At 52.5% G+C, this 23,548-nt stretch overlaps 6 protein-coding genes across 6 annotated transcripts; 4 read left to right on the forward strand and 2 right to left on the reverse strand.

The window, feature by feature from the left end:
- Window positions 1-597: 597 nt before the first annotated feature.
- Window positions 598-3,413, forward strand: N7468_010341 (putative PHD finger domain protein; the record flags this gene model as incomplete). The annotated part of the gene is made up of 4 exons (XM_058479636.1): window positions 598-771; window positions 925-1,022; window positions 1,081-1,300; window positions 1,350-3,413. 4 exons carry the CDS (start codon window positions 598-600, stop codon window positions 3,411-3,413), a joined length of 2,556 nt encoding a protein of 851 aa, XP_058326204.1.
- A 9,523-nt stretch (window positions 3,414-12,936) lies between these two features.
- Window positions 12,937-14,586, forward strand: N7468_010342 (HMG-box domain-containing protein; the record flags this gene model as incomplete). The annotated part of the gene is made up of 4 exons (XM_058479637.1): window positions 12,937-13,125; window positions 13,182-13,232; window positions 13,293-13,951; window positions 13,998-14,586. The coding sequence occupies 4 exons, from the start codon at window positions 12,937-12,939 to the stop codon at window positions 14,584-14,586; spliced, it is 1,488 nt and encodes a 495-aa protein (XP_058326205.1).
- Window positions 14,587-15,462: 876 nt separating this feature from the next.
- Window positions 15,463-16,051, forward strand: N7468_010343 (putative prefoldin subunit 1; the record flags this gene model as incomplete). The annotated part of the gene is made up of 3 exons (XM_058479638.1): window positions 15,463-15,492; window positions 15,598-15,764; window positions 15,883-16,051. 3 exons carry the CDS (start codon window positions 15,463-15,465, stop codon window positions 16,049-16,051), a joined length of 366 nt encoding a protein of 121 aa, XP_058326206.1.
- Window positions 16,052-19,530: 3,479 nt separating this feature from the next.
- N7468_010344 (uncharacterized protein) lies at window positions 19,531-21,163 on the forward strand (the record flags this gene model as incomplete). The annotated part of the gene is made up of 2 exons (XM_058479639.1): window positions 19,531-20,820; window positions 20,888-21,163. The coding sequence occupies 2 exons, from the start codon at window positions 19,531-19,533 to the stop codon at window positions 21,161-21,163; spliced, it is 1,566 nt and encodes a 521-aa protein (XP_058326207.1).
- An 805-nt stretch (window positions 21,164-21,968) lies between these two features.
- N7468_010345 (Mitochondrial glycine transporter) lies at window positions 21,969-22,511 on the reverse strand (the record flags this gene model as incomplete). Its single annotated transcript, XM_058479640.1, has 1 exon — window positions 21,969-22,511. The coding sequence occupies one exon, from the start codon at window positions 22,509-22,511 to the stop codon at window positions 21,969-21,971; it is 543 nt and encodes a 180-aa protein (XP_058326208.1).
- A 43-nt stretch (window positions 22,512-22,554) lies between these two features.
- On the reverse strand, window positions 22,555-23,064 carry N7468_010346 (uncharacterized protein; the record flags this gene model as incomplete). The annotated part of the gene is made up of 2 exons (XM_058479641.1): window positions 22,555-22,889; window positions 22,992-23,064. 2 exons carry the CDS (start codon window positions 23,062-23,064, stop codon window positions 22,555-22,557), a joined length of 408 nt encoding a protein of 135 aa, XP_058326209.1.
- Window positions 23,065-23,548: the final 484 nt, after the last annotated feature.

Consider the following 23,548-nt stretch of genomic DNA (forward strand, 5'->3'; position numbering starts at 1 on the left):
TTGTTTTGGTGGCGCTTGCTTGTCAGGGTTCAGGTCGGCGCTTTTCTTGCATTGATACTTCTTTTCCTGAACACTTCCCTTCTTGCTCTATGAAAAGAGACCTTCTTCCGAGATCCCAGTCGTTGGTTGTTTCTGCTGCTTGATCTCTATGTACATCTCCTTGCGCAAAAGAATTTATGGACTTAATTGGATGTTAAACGGCTATTATTCTACTCTATTACCTCATCCCATGTCATCTGAAAAGCCTCTAATGCATGTGATTATACAAAAATCCTCAATTCAAGCTCTGAAGTTCTGCAAGTTCACATTGTCGCTCTCAATATTCAATTCAATTAAAGCGGGGCGCCAAACGCGAGTTGCACGTGACCCGACGTTCTGACGCGCCTTTTGGAGATTCACTACGCCTTTGAACACGAAGGAATCATAAAAAGTCGCCCTCCCGCTCTCTTTCTCCCTTCACACTTCTTGTTCCCCCCTGATTTCAAGAACGCCGAGCTGGTTTCCAGACCTTGTGTCTCAACTGCACTCAATCTATTCTCTATCGCCACCTTCCTCCTCAAGCCCATCCCGGCCTCCACGGGCAACCGTCCCGCCGCAATGGGAACGCGAAAGCGCAGCCGCTCCGAGGCGACCACTGGCGCCGGACAGTCGCCAGCTGCCGAACCGGGGTTGCTGCAGAAGATTCGTAGCTTCTGGGAATTTGCCTGCCTTATGCAATACATCACCATGTTCGGAAGGGTCATGAAGATTGACGAAGATTTCGAGATCGAGGTAGGCCACGACTATTCATCCTTGAGTGCAAAGAAGTGGGGGGGCTCTCGACGCGTCGCGCAATGCAGTGCATGGTGCATATGCCTCAACTATTCTTTTGTGCTAACAATCATGACATCTGCATGATCTTGCTGACGCTTATGCTCTCCCTAGGACCTGGAAGAAGAATGCCTCAAGCCCGAACCCTCTTACAAGTTACTGGAGATTGGCCTCTGTTTGCTGAAGTGGATCTCTTCACACCGCGGCCTGACGTACGTCTGGAAGAGATCATTTCATACCAAGCGTGTTTTATGCTGACTGTCATTGCAGGACTGAAAACTTCGACGAGTACACCCGGCGGCAGTACAATGCGAAGGCCCCTCACATCCCTAACCCCTTTGGCTACGACGAAGAGCCCTTGAAATTTCTACATTTCGACGTCTTCCAGAAGCTCCGTGTCCTGCACCAACTGACAGTGTGGACATTCTGGAACCCTGACCGCATCCGTGATAAATTACCTGAGAAGAAAGAAAGCGAGCAGATCCAATGGGTAAGTGTCCTCGTTTAGAAATTGAAATCATCCTCTAATGGCTTCTCAGCGAGTCGAAGAGTTCGGATACGACCGCGAAGGCCGATCCTACTATGTCCTTGACGATAACCGCCTGTACCGTCGAACCGACCCTGCCATCCCCGCCGCTCCCCAGCGCCCCAAGAAGAAGCCCAAGAGCCGAGCGTCGCGTGGTTCTCGTCGTGCCTCCCGACGTGTTTCGGGCATCGCCGCTGACGAAGCGTCTGACACCGAGAATAAGAACGGAGAGGAGACTTCTACGGAGCTTACGTGGGAATGCATCGCTGTGACCCTCGACCAATACCGCGAATTCCTTGACACCATTCGAAAGACCAAAGACGCTGATGAGAAATTCTTGCGCGATCGCATTGAAGAACATGTGATTCCATTGTTGGAGAAGGCCGAAGAGGCACAACAGCGCAAACGACAGAAGAGAGAGAAGGAACTTCTCAACATGCAAATGCTGGCTGGTGCTAAGCGTTCCAGCCGTCTCGCTCAGAAGGAAGAACGCGAGCGCTCCGAAAGGGAGGCCGCGGAGGCTGCGCAGAGGCGTGAACGGGAATTGGCGGAGGCCCGTCGTGAACAGGCGCGACAGAAGCAGCTCGAGGAAGAGCGTCAGTCTCGCATGATGACTCGTGAGCAGCGCATCAAGGATCGCGAGCAGAAGCGCATCTTGCATGAGGCTGAGCTGGAGCGCATTGCCGAAGAGCAGGCGCGAGCTGAACGTGGCGAAAGCCGTGTCTCCGCTCGCAATCTCAAGCTCGAGCGCGAGAAGTCCCAGAAGAGTCTAGAGGACTTGAGCCAGGAAGATGACTGGGTATTTGACTGCGCTGGCTGCGGCACCTACGGTGAAAATGTGGATGATGGCAGTCACAGCGTTGCCTGCGAGAAATGCAATGTCTGGCAGCATAGCAAGTGTCTCGGTATTAGCCAAGAAGATGCCGAGAAAGATGACTTCCATTTCGTTTGCAAGGACTGCAAGCAGAAGGAGGCTGATGCGGCGCGTCCCAAGCTCCCGCCTCTCAAACTTCGCCTCAGTGTTACTCCTCCGGATCAAAAGCGCCAGTCCAAAGAAGACCTTGCCGGCTCTCCTTCGAAGAAAATACACCTCAAATTCCGGGTTGGAGGATCTCCCCAGGCTACTACACCTCCCGATCATAAGCGTAAGGCCGAAGACGAACTTGTTGGCTCCCCCGCGAAGAAATCACATGAAGCGCTGTCCAACGTGACGAATATGCCTCCACAAAAGGCAAATCCCCAGCCTGCACTTCCACCCATGAATGCCAACGGCCACTTCTACGTTCCTCCATCACCTGAGTACCGCCCTTCCAACCAGACTCCTTTGCCATCTTCAAGCCCTCCCCGACCCAACCTCCCCCAATCCCATCCCGCCACGATGATTCCCCCAGTTCAATTGCCCCCAATGACGGGCTATACGATGGCTCGTCCTTCTTCGTCCCATTCTAGCCATGGGATGATCCAAAACCAACCGTCCATGTCGCCTACTCAAGGGAACCGCGATGTAGGCCCTCTCGCGGGCTTTCCACCACCTCAACCTTCAGCTGCTAATGGGTCTCGCCCATGGTCGTCATCCTATGAAAGCTACGCAACCCCCCGACCTCAATCGGGGCATGGGGTTACCCCTGCCATGTCCAGCAACTACCCTTCTTTCTCCGCCGCCACTCCGAATGGCAATCACTCTTCTCCTCCGCAGAGCTCTCACGGCATGGGCATGTCTGGAATCAGCCCTACGAAGCAGTCCCCTCGCCCTATTACTTCCGGAGGCATGGCAGGTGCTCCAGTTCTGCCTCCTATCCGGAGACTGGAGCCTAGTCCCAAGCTCATGGGTCGCAGCTCCCCGGACGCTCCGATTCCTCCTCCTGTTAAGCTCATGACGCCTGAGCAGGAGGAGCGCCGGGCCCAGGAGAATGCTGCGTTCCCACCGGGACACGCTTATCAGCCTCACCATGCGCAGTTCCCGGCATCGCCATCCGTGAACCGAATCCCCCCCTTTGGGCCTGGGGCTGCCCAGCAGCAACCACATCCACTCTCTTCTCCGCAGCGTGGAGGCAGCGCCTTTCAAGAATACCCCTGATTTGAACCTCAGGGGCCAACTGAGAGGATATCTAGGAAGGATTCAACAAGACCGCATTTGCTATGATTGCCGTGAGATTTCCGGGTTGGGGGGGGGAAACCACTGGTTACACAATTCTTGTCTTCGATTTATTGATGGTCGTTCCGTTTGGCTTTGCAACTCCTCCGTCGCGTGGTCGGCATGCGATCCGCGAGCGAATAGAGCTTATCCGCATTCATTCTCCCCAGATCGATCTCAGTGGGACCAGTGGATGACGCTTGATGTTTAGGGCCAACGATCACAGACCACCCTTTTGAACTTCACTATTCTTTCGATCTTTTCTTTTCTTTTCTTTTTTTTTCTTCTTTTATCTCTTATTATTCTTCTTTTATCTTTACCGCTGTCTTACCAAATGGATAGTGATGATGAGCGTTACAGGAGGCTGTTGATGCTTGCCTCAAAATTCCTTGTCGGCCGGGTGCAGGCTTGGATGTATTTGAATAATTCCGTGCGTCTTCTTTCTTCTTTCTCATCTTCGACGGTTGCATTCAAGAGGGTTGGGGTAGGGCGTTTCCAGAGGGCTGAGGTCGGTTCTTTTCGGGCGTCAATGAATTGTAATAGAGCTTTCCCCAAAGATCTTTTCGTCTTCGATAGAAGAATCAATGGATGGCGTTGTCCTTTTCGACTCGACATTCTGTTTCGCATGCATACAATATGATAGCAGTATGACTTCAAAGGGTTATAGTAACACTAGATATGAATAGGGCCTCCTGGGCAACTGGGCAGTTCCCCTTGGGTACTAGTCCGTTTGCCCCGTCACAACTCCCAGTCCCAGTAATGTCAATGGTTTCAAACTCAAACTGCGCTCTTTACGCGCCCTTGATGAAGACAAACTTGACCGCTGCTGAGAGATCCCAAGTCGTCCTTATTCCATGAGCTTGGCACTGCCAACGCATGGCTACGGGGGACTTCTGGAAGGCCGTACTAATTTGATAGCCCGAGTCGAGCTCTCACTCTGCGCATCGCGAGCCCATTTCGAGACAAAGCAGCACCAGATACCAAACGGCCCCCTCTTTGGTCAGCTGGAATGCAAAGCGATCCTCGTCTACCCCTGTCGACCAGCTCAAACATGAGACTAGGCAAATACGGAAGTTACCGATCCTCCGAGAAACGGAGCTTCTTTCCATCCACCCAACAACTGCCCAGGTGAGAAGGGGGCACCCTCAAGCCTCTTCCTTGAGCAGTACAGTCGCACAGGCCCCGAACCACGGATCGTCGTGACCGGGATCGACCAGGGCGATCATTCGAGCCACAGTGGCAGCACTGCCAGCGGCCGCGGGGGAAGGCCCAGATCTTCTCTATCGTTTGGTCTCTGACAAAGTGTCTGGTCGAGCATGAGACTCGGATCTCGGAGACTGCCTGCAAACGTAGATCGCAGATCCTGAAAGAGCAAAATCTAGCTCGCTGGTTCCAGATCAGTTCGAGGCAGGCCATATCCCGGGGTTAGGAAATAACGGAGCAAGCCAGATTCCTGCGCGAGCAGGCCTATCAGGGAGCAGACAAGAGGTTAGACTTTAGACTCCGCGCATCATTCCCAATGGAGCAGTTGAACTCTTTGGGTCCTTTTGGGCTCTCCCGGGAGTCGGTGGCGCCCACGAGCCGAAGATACGAAGGTCGACTCGTATAGAGATTGCGATGTCTCTTGCTTTCTCCCTTTTAAGCGGGTAGACGTGCAACCTGGGCCAGATCCCAGGTTACGGTGCGATCTAGGCTCCGTTCTGCCTTGCTTGTTCCGTGCATCTCCTGGACTCTGTGTACGAGGGTTCTTTTGGGACGGGAGTGTATTCCCTATTTTCTAAGCTTTGACACGATGGCTGGGATGCCCCGGATGTTATAGAGTTTCGTGGAGATCCTCCCAATTTCCAGATGTGGACTATGACGGGCTTCAACGCCCAAGTGCCGATGCTCTTGAACTACGCACAGCAATGAGCCTATAATATCCGCTCGCTGGCCCAGTTCTCTCATCTCCAGGGCTTCGCCACGCTGCGCCCAGGATGAACCCTGGGATTGTTGCGCAGTTCGATAGATCCAACATGATTTGATGATAACAAGCGGTCAGAGGCCGTAAGAAAATTGTTACGCTATGCCGCTGGATGACCCGTGGGATCAGCCTTTTGGCAAGATGTCAAGTTTCCCGCTAACTAGGCTAGGGTTGTCAATCTGCGGGTCTCGATATGGTTACGATGGCAGGCGGATGCTCCTATTATGGAAAGAGACTCAAAGGAATATCGTGCCAAAGTATAACGTCGCCTGATAAGGCATGATGGTTTCCTCATAGGGGATAGTTCCAACACCATAGATCTACTCATGGCCAAAGGGTGGATCGCGCCACTAGTGCTGGCGCGTATCTCGACCAGTGGCTGGCACGTTCGGAAAGCTGGACCTCGGAAAGCTGAATGCGGCGCCTTCACAACTCGAGGCCGGACGGTCCTATCACCGAGACAGCTGGTTCGTATTCTGGTTTCTTCACGAGCAAGCACAAGCAAGCACGAGAAAGCACGAGAAAGCACGAGATACGAATGCCCCCAACCGGTTTGGGGATATGGAGAAACGCGAGTCAAGCCACCAACAACTGTGCACAGTCAACCCTTCAGGCTTCCCCGTCAATCGGGTCGTTCCTCCTTAACTCCGGTCAAATCACCCTGGTCTAGTCACCTAATGACGAGATACGATTTGCCCCTGCTCTTAACTAGGAAACATCAGATGAGCAGGAACCTTGACATGAACCAGGGGCGAAAAAGAAAAAGCAACCAAAAATCGATGATGTTGAGGCTAGTGCCAATTCATGCTGTATAATTTTATACATCGGTAGATCCTCGCCGGGGGCAGTCCCACATTGTGAAACTCTGCGTCTCCCCTAATTCAACACTGGCCCAGCCGGAAGGGGGAAATAGTTAAAGTTCAGACCGTTGAATCCGTTCATGACATCCTGATCCATGCACCTCATGCCCCCTGAAAAGCATGGGCCAGGTTGTTGTGTGGGGAGGAGGGGGGGAAGTGGGCGCAGGGAGAAAGTTGAGCTAATGCACATTCCAGCTTTCCACTCCCTTCCATGCGTTTGGCTTGGTCAACATTTGTCAGTCATGGTCGGCGTCCATTCGGGGATCTCCCCCCCCCCCCCCTGGCCCTGTAGAGCGGATGCTGCTTCCGCCAAATTAGATCGTGACAGACGCGCCATACAGGGCAGAGTTTGGGCCCCAATTTGCCCATGCATGACTTCATTTGGCCTTGGGCCGCCGGGGAATTTCGATCGCCGTCACGGTCCACGGCGGGGGAAACGGCCTGTTTCCCTTCTTTTCCCCCTCCCTTTTCTCATCTGCCGGTTGGGTCTTCCCGACGATGTGATCGGAAGGTTCCGTGGTTCGAGGCGCTAATATATTTGTCAACCCTCGTGATAGGCTGTTATTAGTTTTCCGCACGACACTGAGACAATTACATTGAGTTTGTTCCCTTCAATTCGCGGCTGTTCGGAGTTCGCGATCCGAACTACGGAGTCCGGAGTATGAAGTCCCACTCCCCATGGATTCTAGGAGCTGGGCCTCTTTGCTCGACGGGTTGGCCTATATTGCAGGGCCGGATTGGCACCGAGGGGACTTGCTCGCACTAGTAATGTGGCACACGGCGGCAAGAAGATTGGGGATTGCTCGCAACGTCTACTAGCAGGAGCGCACTGAACACTGGAGGAACGATGTGGATCTCCGGATGGTTAGGCGCGACGATCCTGAATGCGCAGCTCTGTTGGGTCCGACCCCACTTTTATCCTGGTAGGGGAAAGGGCAACGGGTTGATAATCACTCGATTATATTTCCAACACGCCGGAGGAACTCGGCCCAGACTGTACAGAAAGGTGATATTTCCCAAGTAGGGCATGGGCAGGTTCTAGGCACCAGGACATGACGCTGGTGCCAGCCGCGACTCTGAGATCCACTCATTCAAATGGGGATCCTTCCTTAACGGTCACACTAGTGCCATCAGGCGTGAACAGCTCAAACCGCGTTTATTCTCTCCAGACCGGGCCAGATGGGATCCTGGTCGATGGCCAAACCTTATTTCGTCTCTGGTTCTGCTTTTGTCGTAGGGCATATGAAGCGACGATGGTCATTTCCCATCCCCTCAACTTGTGGAGCTCGCAAATTTCGCGCCATCGATATCACACGATCCACCTGCGGCTCGGGGAGTCGTCCCGGTGGATCCGCGCAAAAGTCTTCCAGCGCGGCCCCAGCCTGCCATCGATTTTCTGATTGGCTGACGCGCAGATCGCTCTGCGCCTTTTCGAGCCTCTACGCCAATCAAAGAATGGGGCTGGCGAGACGTTGTATGGATCGCAAGGATCAGCCTACGCGCTTTTTTTTTTTCTTTATTTGCGAGCTTTGACGGATGGAGCCGAATCCTTTGAGTTCTTCCCCCGGACGATGCCGAGCACATGACCATTGCTGTATGCGAGCAATGAGACCCACCGCGGCGCTAGAACGATTGGCTGTGAGCGCTGCATTGCCGTCATGACGCAAGATCCACAGGGCTATACCGTATACAATCCCATAGCCCTAGAATCAGAGGAAACCTGCATTCCAACACTCGTATTTCGCCCGTATAGAAGCTGGCGGGATGCTCGGAGCCAGCGCCCAATTAACGAATCTTCAGTCTTTTCCTTTAATTTGGGGATTTTTTTTTTCTAGGTTTTCTAACTCCCCCAGAGAAAAAAAAGAAAAAGAAAAGAAAGGGTATCTACTTCAGCAAACATATCACCAACTCTACTCCCAAGAAACCAGAAACTTGGAGGAAAAATTGCCAACGAATGCTGCCCAACGGGGCCTCGAACGTGCTAAATAATTCTCTTGTTTCCTCTGAGTCCGCCACGTGGAAATACATAGGGCTTGCATCGGACTGACTCGCTCTGCATAAGCCTCGGCGTTGGATGGCACGCTCCACTCCAAAAAGGTACAATCGTCGACTAGTAGACTACCTGGGGCGGTGCAAGCCGGTGCCCCATCTTTTGCATCTCCAATATCTCGCTCCCCTCTTCCACTAGAACGTCATTTCGTGCCGAGCGAGAGCCGGAAACCGACTATGATCGGCACTCCCTCCCTGTCCCTGTTGGCGCTAGCGGGGGTCCCCAACGGCACGGCCACCGGTAGCCAGAGAGAAGAAGGAAAGAGAGAAAAAAAGAGGACCATCAACTAGACACGGAAAAGCTCTCCAAATACAGATCCAGCCAGGCGCCGAAGGATGAGACGCGTTCTGCATATGCACTGACTGTGCATTTGAGCTGGCCTGTCCATGGTAGCATTTTCTGATTGTTGGTTCCCAGGCTGGTCCCGAGGCGTGGAGGCCTGCCACCGCCTCGGCAGGAGCCATCCGTCTGCGCCATGGGGTTTACAACGGCGATCGTTGGAAATCCTGTTTTGGCTTAAAGGGTTGTCCACAGACCTCTCGTCTACGGGCTCTGCATAGGATGGGGGGTTTGCAGGAGGGGGCGGTCTAGGTGAATGTCGGAAGTGGGGGTTCCCTTTCATGTAAACCTGAGGTCCTTCAGGCCGATCACGCAGGTCATAGGTGGGAGAGAATTACCATGCCTATGAGGAGACCATGACCACGGCACCCAGGGGGAGTGCAGATCGATGGCGAATAGCCCATGGCCGGGTGTAATTTAGGTTTCTGATACACTTTCCGGTAAATTTCGGCGATTACTTGAATCAGCCCAGCCCACTTCCTTTTTGCCCTGGCTAGTGCCGTGACAGTTGTGACACTTGGGCGGGGAAGGGACCGAGTCCCTGTTGAGCATCTTGATCCAATCACACCAGGCAGCCTATCGGCTACTCCCTTGGCGATCTTCCTCACTAGCTTTGAGTATAAGAATAACTTCACAAAGCGATCGGGCGCTTTGAAGCATGATATCTTTGGGACTCGCAAACCACGGGACGATCCCTGGTGAAACGTCGGTTGAAGGTCAGCTTCCATCCCGTGCCCTGTGATGGCTGTACTTTGGACTGAGAGGTGGTTATCTGTTCTTTTTTTATTTCATCTGATTTGATTTTATTCTATTTCCATTTCTTTATTTGGGCTTCTCAGTCACTCCCATAGACCGCAATTAGCAGCGGAACATTCGGCCCCGGGGCTCGAGCGAGACTCCCTTGTTAGAAGACTTATTCCAGATGCAGAGTGTGAAATCTGGGGAATGAGAGGCTTTGGGTTGACTCACTCAACTCGCTCAACCTCGGTTCGAACAGGCCCTCTCGGTGGCTTGATTGACTTTTTGCCCAGGGGGGGGGGAGGGGTTGCGGAGTCGAGGGCTGACACTCGTCGGAATGCAAGTCAGATGGCGACAGTTTGTTGAAAATAGAGGGCATAATCTCACCCCACCCATCTCCCTGATGGCCAGTGCCCTCGTGTGCCCAGGTAAACGGCCCCCCAGAACCACGCTCTTATGCAGAGCAATGGCTTTTAAAGTCACCCTTGGCGACAACATGGGGTCTTTGATCAAACTAAGTTCGACCCTAAATACAGCCATGTATCTGCCAGCCCAATACAGTTGATGCTCGAAGAGTGACAGGGGGTGTTATTGGTGGAGGAAGGGGAGGAGGAATGGGGCAACGATTTTCTCCAGGATCATTTGCCTTGACACGGTTCCTGACAAGGGTCCTCATGGTTCATGCACGAGTGCTCGATAGGCCTTAAGCTTTCAGAGCCATGTGGGAATCAGCCGTGAGTGTCTTGGGCTTGGCCAGGCTGTATCCGGAGGGGCTAGTAACAAAGAAAGACTGATAACATGCAAACGAAGACCATGGATTAGAAACGTGGGCGGGCGTTCTGGTGCAAGCCATCTAGACCGACGCAGTGGACTGGGAACTTCTCGAAGATCTTCTGCCGCTAGCCCTGCATTAACTTTGGAGCGGCTCACCGTATTGCGCATTATAGCCATGGACAGGTGACATATAGCACGAACCCGAAGGGAATGAAAGGGAAGATGTCAGACTATACTTGATCTGGCTTACTCTGACTCGGGGCGGGAGAGATCCCCTGGAGAGTGCACCAGCGCGTGGATGAAGGGGGTTGGGTCGCACTCTCTGGTCCTTTTCCCCCCGGCTCAAGATGATAAGTGACAAGATCATTGCGTCGTCGACTCGTCTCAATGGAGAGCATTCTAGATCATCCGGGGCTCCAGGAAATCGGGCATAATTGCCGGCAACTCCACTTCTGCAGTAAGCCGACACATGGGAAGCCACAAGGACAAATGAGCGTTCCACAGGAACCTGATCGCCCGTCTCGCTCCTTGTAGGGGAAATGCGAGGTTATTGGAAGGACGCGACAGGGTGTGTAGTTCAGGGCGCCCAATCCGGTTTAGCGCGCGACGACCGATCTCGGTCCAGATTCGCCAGCATCGCCGGAAAAATCGACCCCGACAGTCCAGCCAATCACAATGAGGGGCGGCGTCACAGCCAAGCTTGGGTCCATCGAGCATGACAGAGGAACGCTTGGTCAGGAAGAGCTCCAGGGCTCTCCACCGCCATATCCATGGCCACGAGGTCACCCTTTTACTGGTTGCAAAGATATTTGTCAGAACTCAACAGCTCTGCTCAGGCGGTTTCCCGGCTTGGCTGGGAGCTGTTGTCAAATGGGATCTCTACCATGACTCGTAGGATTTTGTCGCCGAGGAACATTGCCACTCCATTTGGGGGGAACGAAGTGGGACAGTATCGGGGGAGATTTCCCGCGCACGATCTCGGATCTCTTGATTCGAGGCCTCCTCGAAAAGTGCCGGTCTGAAGAACGGGAACCGGGCAGATCATTACGGAAATCTAGGTGGGGAACTGCGCCCAGGGACTACTAAATGATCGTCTCCCCGTACGGTATTGTACCCTAAGGAGAAATCTTGGATAATTCTGGGCTTTGCGTAGCTTCACAGACGGAGCCAAATAGCCGTAGATCCATCCACTGAATTGTCCGGCCCCAGCCGGTGGTTAGTTCTCCTCTTCCCGCTCAATATGGAAGCCTGCATGTCTGGCATTTTATAGATGTGGGACCTAGACGTCAACCGTGCTTTGCTTTTTCTCGGCGGCAAGGATATAATTGCCACACACAGTAGGCAAGACACGCCAGATAACATATTAATCAACTAGGAACATCGTATCGGGGCGCTGCGAGTTCTGGGAGCCCTATGTGCACAAACCATCCCCCCCTGATGCTGTGTTACGATGGGGAACTGTCAGAGGCCCATGTTCCGTGCCCCGTTGCCATTTCCTGTGCATGGGGAAGGCCCAGAGCATGGCCATTGGAGTCTCGCAGGCGCGCAACCCCCCTCTCCCCCCCGGGGCCCTCTCTCCCCTTCCCCGTCCCCGTCACTGTCCCCCTCCCTTGTGATACCAAATCCGGATCTCTTTTTGGCTTCCGAACCAAGATACTCTTCCCTGATCAAAGGTTTCTATTCTTTAATACCCATAATTGGCACAAAGAAGCCCTTCTCCTCCCTCGCCTGCGGAACCATTCAGTGGAGGCAGTGGCGGTTAGTTTGCAAGCTAGGCGCAGCACCTTATCCAGAACGTGGGAGGATAAACCTTCTGACAATCGCTCAATTGAGAGGAACAGAAGATAAGGCTAGCCAATGGCACATTGGCAGAACAAAGGCCGCCTATGCAATGAAGCATGTGTTCCCCCACAGGCAATTTTTAGAGTAGGGGGAAAATAGTGGCTTGTTTTCTAAAAAAGGACAAAAAGGAAATAAAAAATATTTACCCGGAAACAGCTAGCCGCCCCATCCAGAAAGTCAAATAAATAATAATAAAAAAAAAAGGAATAAAGAGAATAAGACCAAACACCAAAATGAAAATTCCAAAAATCCCAAAATGAAATGCCTGTAACGGCTGATCCAACTAGTTAGAGCGCCTTGTATTGTATCCCAAGCTTCTTGCTTGACTCAGGAAGATACTAGAGAGTTTCAGCCTCCAATAATTCTCTGGTTCACTTTTCCATTCGGGTAGTTACAACTCTTAGAACCCCCATGCTCTCTATGGCGTTGCCCCCCCTCCCCTCCCTCCACTCCATCCTAGCTTGTCTTATTTATTAAACCAGACCCGCCCCTGCGATTGATTTCCACTAGTGGACTCCTTGGATCTCCCTCTACCCTTATTCCGTTTATTCCATTCACCTCTTGTTTGCTTTCACAGGAGATCCATCTCCCCCGCCTATCCGCCTCTAATTGTATTGTACTATATGGGTGCCTGACTGTCTCACTGCTTTCTTTCTTCTACACATTCTGTCGGAGAAACGGGTTCCTTTCAACCAACCGTACAAAGGTGACTGAAACCTTTTCAACGTCGGACAGCAGCAACGCAGGCTTTCCACGTCCCTTTTCTTCCTCTTCTTTTCTCTTTCTGGAAGCTTTCCCTGGCTTCGTTTTTCTAAGAGCTTTTGATCTGGACTGGTAGGACCGGCTATCTCCACCAGATCGACATCAGTCCACCATAGTCCGATCTTTTGGCTCTGCATTATGTCCATTCCTAGTGGAAACGGCCTTCCTCCTTCTCCTCCAAACTCTACAGAGGGGGAGCTCTGCCTTGAGAAGATTGAAAGCAACCCAGCATATCCTCCAGTTCCAGTGTACGGGCATGGGAGTAGCGACGGTATGGACTACATGAAGCTTCCCTACCACAACACAGTCCATCAGGACCCTTCCGCGGTAAGCTCCGCCTGGTGTAAAGGTGTCAAACTCGCGGGGAGGCTAATCCCGACCAGGTGTACTCACCCCCGCCTTACTACTCTCACAGTGTTCCCTCTTCTTTTTCGGTAGGTGAAATTCTCGAATGAGCCAGATCATCCGCGCATATCTAACACTCCATATTTCAGATGGGGATGCCGGGCCCTCAAGTGAACACTCCTCCGACTACAGTTGATGATGAGTCCATCCAAGGAAGAGTGCAGTCGCATTCGCCAGTATGGACCTCACCACGCCGTCATGCACCAACTCCGAAAGCTAAGCTTAGCAAGTCGCCGCGTGAAAGGCGACGGACTGCCCAGCGAGATCCAACTAAGAACTCGCGCAGCGTTCCTATTACAGGACCCCTTAGTGAGATCACAAAGCACATGACCGATATCCCCTTGAAGGATATGAGTACCTATGTGATTCGGTCAAAAGAGGAACGTCTGAAAGAGGCTCGTGATAAGGGAAAGGTCCCGAGGCCTATGAACTCTTTCATGCTGTACAGATCTTCGTATGCACCCCGCATCAAAGTCTTCATTGGCCAGACCAACCACCAAGAAGTTTCAAGGGCTGCGGGCTGTGGCTGGAAGATGGAGCCGATCGAGATCCGGGAGATGTACGAGGAGTTTGCACGGACAGAGCGTGACAACCACGCTGCTACCCACCCTGAATACAAATTTAAGCCCCAAAAAGGCCCAGCAACCACCAAAGTCGTTGGGGAACTTACGCCCCCCCTTATCGATCGGGCTTGGAATGGACTCTGGCAGCCCTGGCCATTGGGAAGATCACGAATTATCCCTCCTCGGTATGCACTCCCGCTCTCGCAGCTTCGACGTCGAGCATCTGAGCAGAACCTCATCCCCATTCGACTATACGGAGCCTCCTAGCAGCTCTTACATCAACTCTTGGGGGTCGCCTCACCCGGGTACCAACATGCCGACCGTTCATCCCAGTGCTCTCCACAACAGCATGGGCTCGCAAGTCGAAGACGTGTCCTTCCGCCGCACCCCAGCCCCTAGCGAGATGCAGTATGGAATCACTAGCAGCCTGACAGGTCTCCCAGGCGGCACACACCACGACTTATTGCAGCCTCCGTCAACTCAGTCCCTCCATCCCCCCATCAATGAGACTGCCAACCTCGACCCGCAGATGCTCAGTTACGATAGCATGTCCGCCGGTATTGCAGTATCCATGGGTGACCCCTATAACACCACGCCGAGCCCCTTCCCTATCTGGCCTGGTGAAACCAACTGCTACCTTCCTTCAACTGGAGCCGTCTCCAGCTCCGCTCAATACAATGTCCCAATCGGGGCCACTTACCTACCCAACCTGCAGCGAAACCCTTCTTGGGACGCAACTCAGCATGATAATAATGAAATCACTGAGGCGGATTGGGCAGATGGCGGAGCTTCAAACCTTTGGAAGGTTGAAGAAGTATGATCAGAATACGATAAGGCACGCATTGAAAAGTAAATGACTTTTTTTTTTTTCTTTTTTTTTCTTCTTGTTTGAAACGAGGCATGACGCGCTGTCCACAGTCCGACGATTCTGGCTGCACTACAGAGTCGGACAATGGACGAACTACTGGGGATTCCTTCTTGGGACAAGATAGCAAGGGTCTTGGAGTCTCAGGCGTCTGGTACCAGGAGAAAGGATGGTATCCGGGGCCATTCATTCTCCGCTACTTTCTTTTGTTGAGGTCTCTTTTTTGATGCGCCATACTCTTGTGTTTTGAAATTTCCCGAGGCTTGTTTTTCTACAGCATTTTACCATTCCATTCTTGGGCTCTCCTTGTTCCCTGGCTATTACTTTGGTGGAATTGGAAGACTGTATCTTTTTTTTTTTCGGGGTGGGGCAGGGCGGGGTTTTTGGGTTGGAATTTTGATTGTAAGACCGAGCTTAGATCTCTTATTGTTTCTCCAATTAGCTACCGGTGGTATTTTCCAGTTGACCAATGTATAATTTGATTTCAACAAAATGAACAAGGCGTCTGTGAGTGTGCATTGTACTACTCGCCAGTGAGATGTATGCATGAGCCCTAACTGCCGTCAAACGCACTTCACCGCCCCGTGTTTTGCTTACCGCCTCGTCGACCCCAAGCATCCCGACGTAATTTCGAAGTCGCCATCGCATTATCTCCAGAGTTATTAGAAATTGGAGCAATTTACCGGGTCTTTCAACACTTGTGGAACGCAACTCCAAAGCAACCAGGTCTCAGAGTGATTCGGACTGTCAGCGTTCATCGTCAAGCTCCCTTGACCCCTCCTCCCCTCCATCGAGCGAAGCTTCCCGCGACATTGTCCCACTTCCAATACAATGTCGATCCCCAACGAAGCCTTGCAGAAGGTAAGCCGTCAGACCGGATCCTGTCCGCCTCAATATCTCTGGATCGAGCAATACAGCCATCAGGCCGCCTAATGGCAACAGCTAATACGTTACGTTCTTCAACAGCTCCTGCAGGAGATTGAGACACGCGCGCTCGCTTCGCAGCAACAAATCGGAATCACCAAGGCCCAGATGACGGCCAAGCAGCGTGATATTCGCATGCTGCAGCTGACATCGAAAGAGCTATCTGAGCTGCCTTCAGAGACACGGGTATACGAGGGGGTAGGAAAGATGTGAGTTGCTTTCACTAAGTTTCCCAATAATTGTCGCGGAGACATCCCTTTTCACTCGGCTTTCTCTCTATTCGTGCAGAATTTGATATTCAATTGCTAATGCTATGCTCTTGAACAGGTTCGTTCACGTCCCTACCGATACTGTCTCCAAACGTCTCACCCGAGAGAGCAGCGAGGCTGCGGCCGAGATCGCTAGTCTCGAAAAGAAGCTGCAATATCATGAAACAACGAACAAGAACAGCCGTGATAACTTGGAGCAGATTCTGAAGTCTGGGGGTAGGGCGTGAGACCCCACATTGATCCCTCGTTTCTACTGGACGGAAGGTCTTAGGCCTGGACATGTCGGAGAATTCCTGGCTCTTGATGACACGGCCAGGGGGGGGGGAGAGTCAAGACAGTCGATCTAGCCCCTTTGGCATCACGAATAGCATTTTGGCGATGATGGTGGGCCAACCAATGGCCGACGAGACTTATAATGGTAAGACAAGCCGTATAGGAATCCGGAGGAAAGGAGCCGGTGTCTTTCCTCAATCAGGAAGTTTCAGTTCGGTCAGGCACAGTTCGTGTCGGTTTTTGATTTAGATACCCGAAGTCCCTGCGATTGATCACCGGCCAGGAACAACATAGATGTGCTATTGCTCTTATTTGTTTTGTACCTGAGTTCTTAATGAAAAATAGAGTCTCGAACCAAGCCGTGTGCATGCAATTAACTCTATCGCCCAAAGCCGGAACCGGTCCCGATAAGCCTTATCAAGCAGGGTACCAACGCAGCCTGCGAAAAGCATTTAGCAGGAGCCGAACTTGAAGACACTGACGGAATCCAGCCCAACCAGCCCCAGACATTTCTTCAATGTGCAGTGGTATGTGCATGCTCTCTAAAACTCTGGTCCGACCCAAAGCTGTCTCTCCCACGCAGGGATCCGTATTATCCCCTTTCTCATGGCCATACGAACGACCTCAGACACGGAGCACAAGGTGGCTCCAGCCCCAGCCGGCTCGGCACATGATGCCCAGCGCCATTGGCGTCATTCTTGCGTTTTCGCTCAAACGGTGTGTTCCATCTGACTTCCGCACGGGTAGGCTGATCGCCCGCGCATCTATATTAAAAATGACGTCCGGCTGCAGCCTGACCGACAGGCTAGATCCCTGCTTCGCTTGCGCGGTTCCACTCCACCTTTTGCCATCTTTCGGGGCTGAATGGTGGGCGAGCGCAATCGAATTTTACGCCAAGGATTGTAAAAGCTGGCTGTTCGGGGATTGTACTAGTAATTTTTTGTTCGCAGGATGATGGCCACTGGCAGCGATAGAGTCATTACTAAGGCTAATACTAGTCGTCAGGATCTGGTGGCATGCCGCTAAGGCTGAAACCGGCTGAGGTGCTTGTCGAATCATAATTAAAGTTCTGAGGATCGCCGTCGTAGTCTATTCGTACCGTGGCTTTTTGTCAAATTAGGCCTAAGCGGTTATCCTCTTCGTTCTAGTGCCGTCGCATTAGGCCAACTTGAAAGTGGTTTTGACGGGGTTTCCCACAAGATTTTGCTAACTAAGACCAAGCATTCATCACCATGGCTACATAAATCTGCCCTGGAATATGTGCAGACAAGAGTACTGGTGTGCCCGATCGATTGAGCCTAAACATCAATGTAGCCACCAGGCATTGAGCCCTGTCCTCAATCGATTTATTGCCCACAGGGTCCGAAAACCACAGCGGTGGATACTAGTACTTGTAAGTCTAGACTTACAAACTGTGGCATCGAGCCTTCGAGTAATGGGTTCACGAAAACATACCCCCGTGCGACACACCGGGCATCTTCAAGTTGCACCGCCACCGCCACTCACAGATTTGTCTGAGCAGTGTACTTCCAGCCTCCTACTGGCGCATGCCCAACTCTGTGCCTTGGTTCGATGCATTTTCGATACGCCTTCTCTACAATTCATATCTCGTTGCGGCCACTTGCGCAACTCAGTCGCCGGATATCAGACCAGGGAGAAAACTTGACTGCCGATCGTACAAGTCATGTTGAACCCTTTTGTAGCTAGCGCAGAAAAGTGTGAAGCTCAAGGTTGCAACAGTCCGGAGACCTGAATAAAGGTCTGGCCGATCAAACTACAGACGAAGGTATTCCGATCAAAAGATCATAGTCCAGGAACATATGCCGGAGGCACTTAACCGCCGAGTGACGGGGGCCGCCCGCAAGCGCCGAGGCTCGTAATCTGAGATCAGGACTGCCGCGTATCGCCCATCCGTATCATCTAGCGCTCGAATGATATACACAGAGGAGTTGATCGTGTTCTGGTCGGAGTGCCCTTCGTCTGTCGAGGTCTACACGGTGGGATGGGACATCAGTCCTAGCGGTCCAGAGAGAAGTGGATCCACTATCAAAACGGAGTCCCTGGCGCTGAGCACGGCAGACGCCTCAGGGGAAAAAAAAAAGAAAAGACTTGGGAGTTATACAATAGGCCCAAGTTAAAAGGAGATCAAGATCCGATATCACGCGAGGTTGGCGCGGGTCATGCGTTTCCCTGGATCATTTGCGGGTCCCACCCGACGGTCCCTTGGGTCCGATTGTTTTGGTTTTGATCCTCTTCTGCCCAATCTACTACTGTGTAGTATTTGTAGTATTTTGTCTGGTCGGCTTATCGTTGCTCATGCTGCCCAAGTTGCCACCCCATGGGCATGCTGAGACTTTATGTAATCGACCCTGCAGAGGAAATGCCGCATGCCATAATCTTATCAGGTACCTACCGACAGCCCCCTTGCTTTCGGAGCCAAGTATGGAAATAGCGGGGTACCAGGAGTATCCGATATTCTACACGTGTATCGATAGACGCCGGACTGACTCGCTCAAGCGCTTGAGATCTCTGCACCCCGTGTCAATCTTAGTGTCAGGAACCATGCATTGCTGGCACGAAAGATGGGACGATCGCCAGGACTAAGGTTGGCGTCCGTTTATTTTAGGTCGAATCGAACATGGTTTCGCAAGTAAAGTTCCAGGAGGCCGGGTGTGGAGCGCTGGAGTCAATTAGCAAGGCGCACATTGCCGCCCTAAAGGCTGCTAAAGCGTTGGACTCCCAAAGTGGAGCCGTTACAGCCCTGGGGGTTACAAGGATTACCGGGGGGGGGCGGCTGATGCTAATTGCCCACACCTGGAAACCTTGGAAGACACTGGTACACTCGTGTTACAGTATATCGTCCCGCAGATATAGGGTGATAGAATAGCATAGAAGGGCCGAAGGGAGGAATCTGGAAGGATTCGTAGAATCCTCGAATCGTCGCATCCAAATGGCGGGGACGAAGAAGACTCGAGCGCAAGATCCCCGAAGCGCTAAAGCCCAATGAGGCTGAAGGAAAAGAGCAGAAAGTCATGGCGTAATATTACTTCGAGAAAAAACCCCAGCCCAATAGGTTCTCGAAGCCTTTGGTGAATCCAGCAGTCCAATAAATAGAAAACCAACCCGCCATTTTTCGAAGTTCCCTCTCTTCCCTTCCAGCCCCTACCCCGCCTCTCAGCTGATTCGCAGCCAACCTTGCAAAGACCTCGTGTTCGAGTCTTCTGCTGACTCTTTTCTCTTCTTTTTCTTTCGTTCCGCCCCTTGGCTTTTCTTTTACCCCCCCCACCACCTCAAGGAAGAAACAAGAATCGCGCTCAGGCCTTGCTTACGGCCAAATCCAAACCCGAATCCAAGCCCACAACCCTTGACATCATAAAGCTCCCCTATTCCAAACCACCCCAAAGGTCCCAAAGAGCCCAAAGAGCCCTCGAAAATGTCCACTGAATTTGTTGGCTGGGATTCCGATGAGTCGGACTTCTCCGAGACCGACCTCTCGTTTCGCGGCCGCCACGGTCGTGGCGCCCACATTCGACGGCGCTCCGTGTCCCGCCCTCGCCCTCCTCCCCGCGAATACCAAGAATACCGCGAAACACTGTACCCTCCACGGGAGACTCGAGTTTACCGCTCCGCCTCCACAGGCGGCCGTCGCCAGCGCGATGTGGGCCCCAGCGTAACTATCATCAATAAGCAAGCGGCCGACGCCCGCGCCGTCAACAAGCCCCGCCACCGGACCGAGCAGAAGCTTATTGACGCCGAATCTGAAGAGGACTACCCCATCGCCCGCGACCGTAGCTCTCGCCGTCGCACTACGTCTAACTTGAACCTGAACGTCGAGCGCACCCCGTCCCCGTATCACCGGGACTATGAACTCATGATGAACCAGCGTCTGCTGGACCGCAACGACGTCCGCCAGGACTTGGAGATCTGGAAGGCGCAGCAGGAGATCGAGCGTCTGGAGCGTGAACTGGAGAGGCGCCGTGAGAAGCCTCGTCCTGTCGAGGCCCCGCCTGCGCCTCCCGCTCCGCCTGCTATGCCTGGCGCTCCCCTTGTCCCCGTTATCCCGGCCCGTGAGTCACGGCTCCTCCGAGAGGAAGAGGAGTGGTACGAGGATGAAATCAGTGAGCGGCTGCGTCGTCTCGAGCGCTATGAGCGCAAGAGCAAGGAAGAGGAGCTGCAGCGCAAGAGCGAGCGTGCGTGGCGCTTGAAGAAGTTGGAGGAAGCGGAGAAAGAGGCCGCCGAGAAGGAGGAGTTGAAGGAGCGTATCAAGCAGGAGAAGATCAAGGAGATGGAGCGCCAGCAAGCTGAGGAAGCTGAGCGCAACAAGATTAAGCAGCAGCTCATCGAGGAGGAGCGGCGCAGAGCCCTAGCTGCCGAAGAGGCCAGGAAGGCCCAGTTAGCCATGAAGGCTGCTGCCGTTGAGGAATGGAAGTTGGAGCAGGAGCGCATTAAGCAAGCGGAGAAGGAGGCTGCTATCAGGAAGGACAAGGAGTTCCGCGAGCGTCTCCGCATCGAGTTTGGCTATTCCGAGAAGGAAATCGAACACATCCTCAACAAAAAGGAGCGAGAGGAGCGGGAAGCCAAGGAGAAGAAAGAGAAGGAGGAAAAAGAGGCGAAGGAGAAGAAGGAAAAGGAAGAGAAAGAGAAGAAGGAGAAAGAGGAGAAGGAAAGGAAGGAGAAGGAGGAAAGGGAACGAGTAGAAAAGGAAAAGACCACTTGGATCAAGGTATGTTTCGATGCTCGGATCCCTTCCAGGATAATCTCCACTGCAATATATGCTAACGGCGCTTCAGGTCCACCGCAAGCACCTCCTTCCCGAGACTCTGATCGCCTACAACCTTCCTTGGGAGTGGGATGAGCGAGACAGCAACTACATTATCATCAAGCGATGGATCACCGAGGACTTCCAAGAAGAACTCTTCAGCCACACCCGACGCCTTCGTGAAGGCAAGGTCATTGCCCAAACTTCCTCCTCCACCACCGAGCTGAAGATCAACGACCGCAACAAGGACAAGATGTACCTGGTGCGGAAGAAGAGCCCCAGCCGTCGGCTGCGTATCTTCGCCTGACTCCATGCATGACTCCTTTGCAACAAATCTTCGGCGTCTCAAAGTTAAATCCTTCGGTTTCTTCTTCTCTTGGCCATGGCTGAGCAAGATTGTGGATAACTATATCCTACTTGATCACTATTCGACCTCTCTGTTCTCTGGCTGATATTTTCGCATACGTGTTATTTTTTTTTCTTTTCCTTCTATTGTCCCTTTCTCTTATTGAACGCTCTTCGTTCATGTGTGTTTGGTCTTTGTTTGGGAACAGGCTTGCTCTGATATTTTTTCTTTTTCTTCTTTTTGGTTTTGGTTCTGTATTGATCTGTTCTTTCTGTCGTCTGCTTTCGCTCAGATGTGATACAATAACGAGACACGAGTTGACGACCTTTTTTTTTTTACTATACCTTTGAAACATGCTCCTATCATCTAAGCTTCAATAAAACTGGCTACTCTGACACCACCCTCATCATAACTCAAGTCCATTTATTATCGACTGTAGGTTTTGTGCCCGTAATTCTGCCTCCGGGATCTCGGATATAAGAGCGCCACTAAGATCTTCCATATCATCAAAAGCGCTAGATTGCGAATTCCAAGGTTATGACCCCGTAGCTTAGGTAAATATCGTGACTAATAATACACTAGAATACACAGGGACTGTCGTCAGATGATGCTGGAGTCCAACATCACCGCTAGTCACTCCTATAGTAGGCCCACGGCCAGGTTTCTCTCGTATACCAGAACTAACGAATGGAAAGTGGAGGGGAAACCTACCAGTCCAGCCAATGCCCGTTTTAGTCGATCTGTCAGCGCAGCGCCTCCATGGATATTACATATCCATCTGATGCTTTGCAGACCACCTCTTCTCAGCCCGGAGAATCAGCTCCTCATATACAGTCCACGCAAGAGCCGAACTAAGCGCCTTCCGCCCCATCCGCAATCCAAAGCCTCCGAACAGACTGCGTATCCCATCTTCGTGCACCATCAGCCGGACTGCGCGCAGCATATTCCCATACTTGGCCGGCATGAGTTGGAGTCTCGTTTTCACCGCATCAAAAGGGTTGGTAATAGCCGTAGCGAGCCCGGCAGCCGATGCGCCTGACACGAAATTAATCGACGATGATGACGCAACCTGCTGTGATCCGTCGCTTGCACCTTTGGTTGCTAATGAGGCGAGGCGTCGCTTTAGCTGCTCGTAGATCACCACATAGAGGCCGGCATAGGGTGCGTCGCGGGCGGCGGTCGCTCCAAAGCCGGCGAAGAGTCCTTTGAATCCCTCTGTTCGCACGATGTCGCGCCCTGCGCCCCAGAGGCTGCGGTATGCGTAAAAGTCAGATTCGTAGCGGACTTTGATCACGGTGACGGGCATCATGACGAAGCCGGCGGAGACACGCGCGACGGCCCCGGTGGCTAGGTTAGCGGTGTTCGAGAGTTTGGGGAGTGCGGAGGAGGATTTCTGGATTGATGCGTTTGCGAGGGGGGGTGGTGGATTGGGCGATGGTCTGGCGGAGGGCGTTTAAGCTCGTGAAATAGAGGGCCGAGCCGAAGCCTGTGCGGAGAGCGGAGGGGAGGGTGCCTCGCCATAGTCCGCGGATTGGATGTTGGGAGGAGAGAATGGTCTTGAGAGTTGGGAGGAGCGATTGTTTGGATTGCTGGACTCGGGTTTTGAGTAGGTCGGCTGGCTGGAGGAGAATGGAGGAGGTGAGGCCCGAGAAGAGACCGGCAGTGAAATGGAAGGCGGTTTTCGAGGCTGCGGGAGATTTCGAGATCGTTAATCAAGGACTTTCCGGGATATATGCAAGGCCCACAAGGAGACGGAAAGTGGCGGTCGGGGAAGATATGGGAGGGATACATTTAGAGGTGCTTGTCTTCACCTGCGGCACAGCGTACGCGCCATTGTTGGACATCTCCGCTGAGGCCGGCATAGCAGGCCTAGCACTTTAGCTTGCTTAAGTGTCCCCGTCCAATGAATGCACGATTTTGACTGTATCGCATCCAGGTCGGTCGGCTGTCCGGACGGTAGAATTCGGCGTCAACGGGACGGAAATTTGAACCTGAACGACCAGGGCTGTCAAGGCTTGTATATAAGTCGTAGCAGGAGGGCTAGCAGAGTGGAAAGTGAAATCTAGAAGAAGGTAAGGACAGGGATTGGACCACTTGGGAGTTTGCACATACCTGGCTGAGACGCAAAAAGGTATGCAAGACGTCAACTCGCCGTTAGCCGCGTATCTCGGGCGTATCGATAAGACTTGCCTTGCCGTCTTGGGATTAATGCGGATCATTTACTCCATGAACGGCCTCTCTCGGAGGATCGCACGAGGTGAAAATGGTTCATGTAAGTCATAGCTGTTGTGTTTCAATGGTCTCCTTTTCTCTCTCCATTCTAATTCATCTATCTATCTAAATCTG

The sequence above is a fragment of the Penicillium chermesinum genome, assembly GCF_028974085.1.
Source record: "Penicillium chermesinum strain IBT 19713 chromosome Unknown utg000008l:1.0-1752722.0:1.0-1753981.0, whole genome shotgun sequence".
Classification (NCBI taxonomy): domain Eukaryota; kingdom Fungi; phylum Ascomycota; class Eurotiomycetes; order Eurotiales; family Aspergillaceae; genus Penicillium; species Penicillium chermesinum.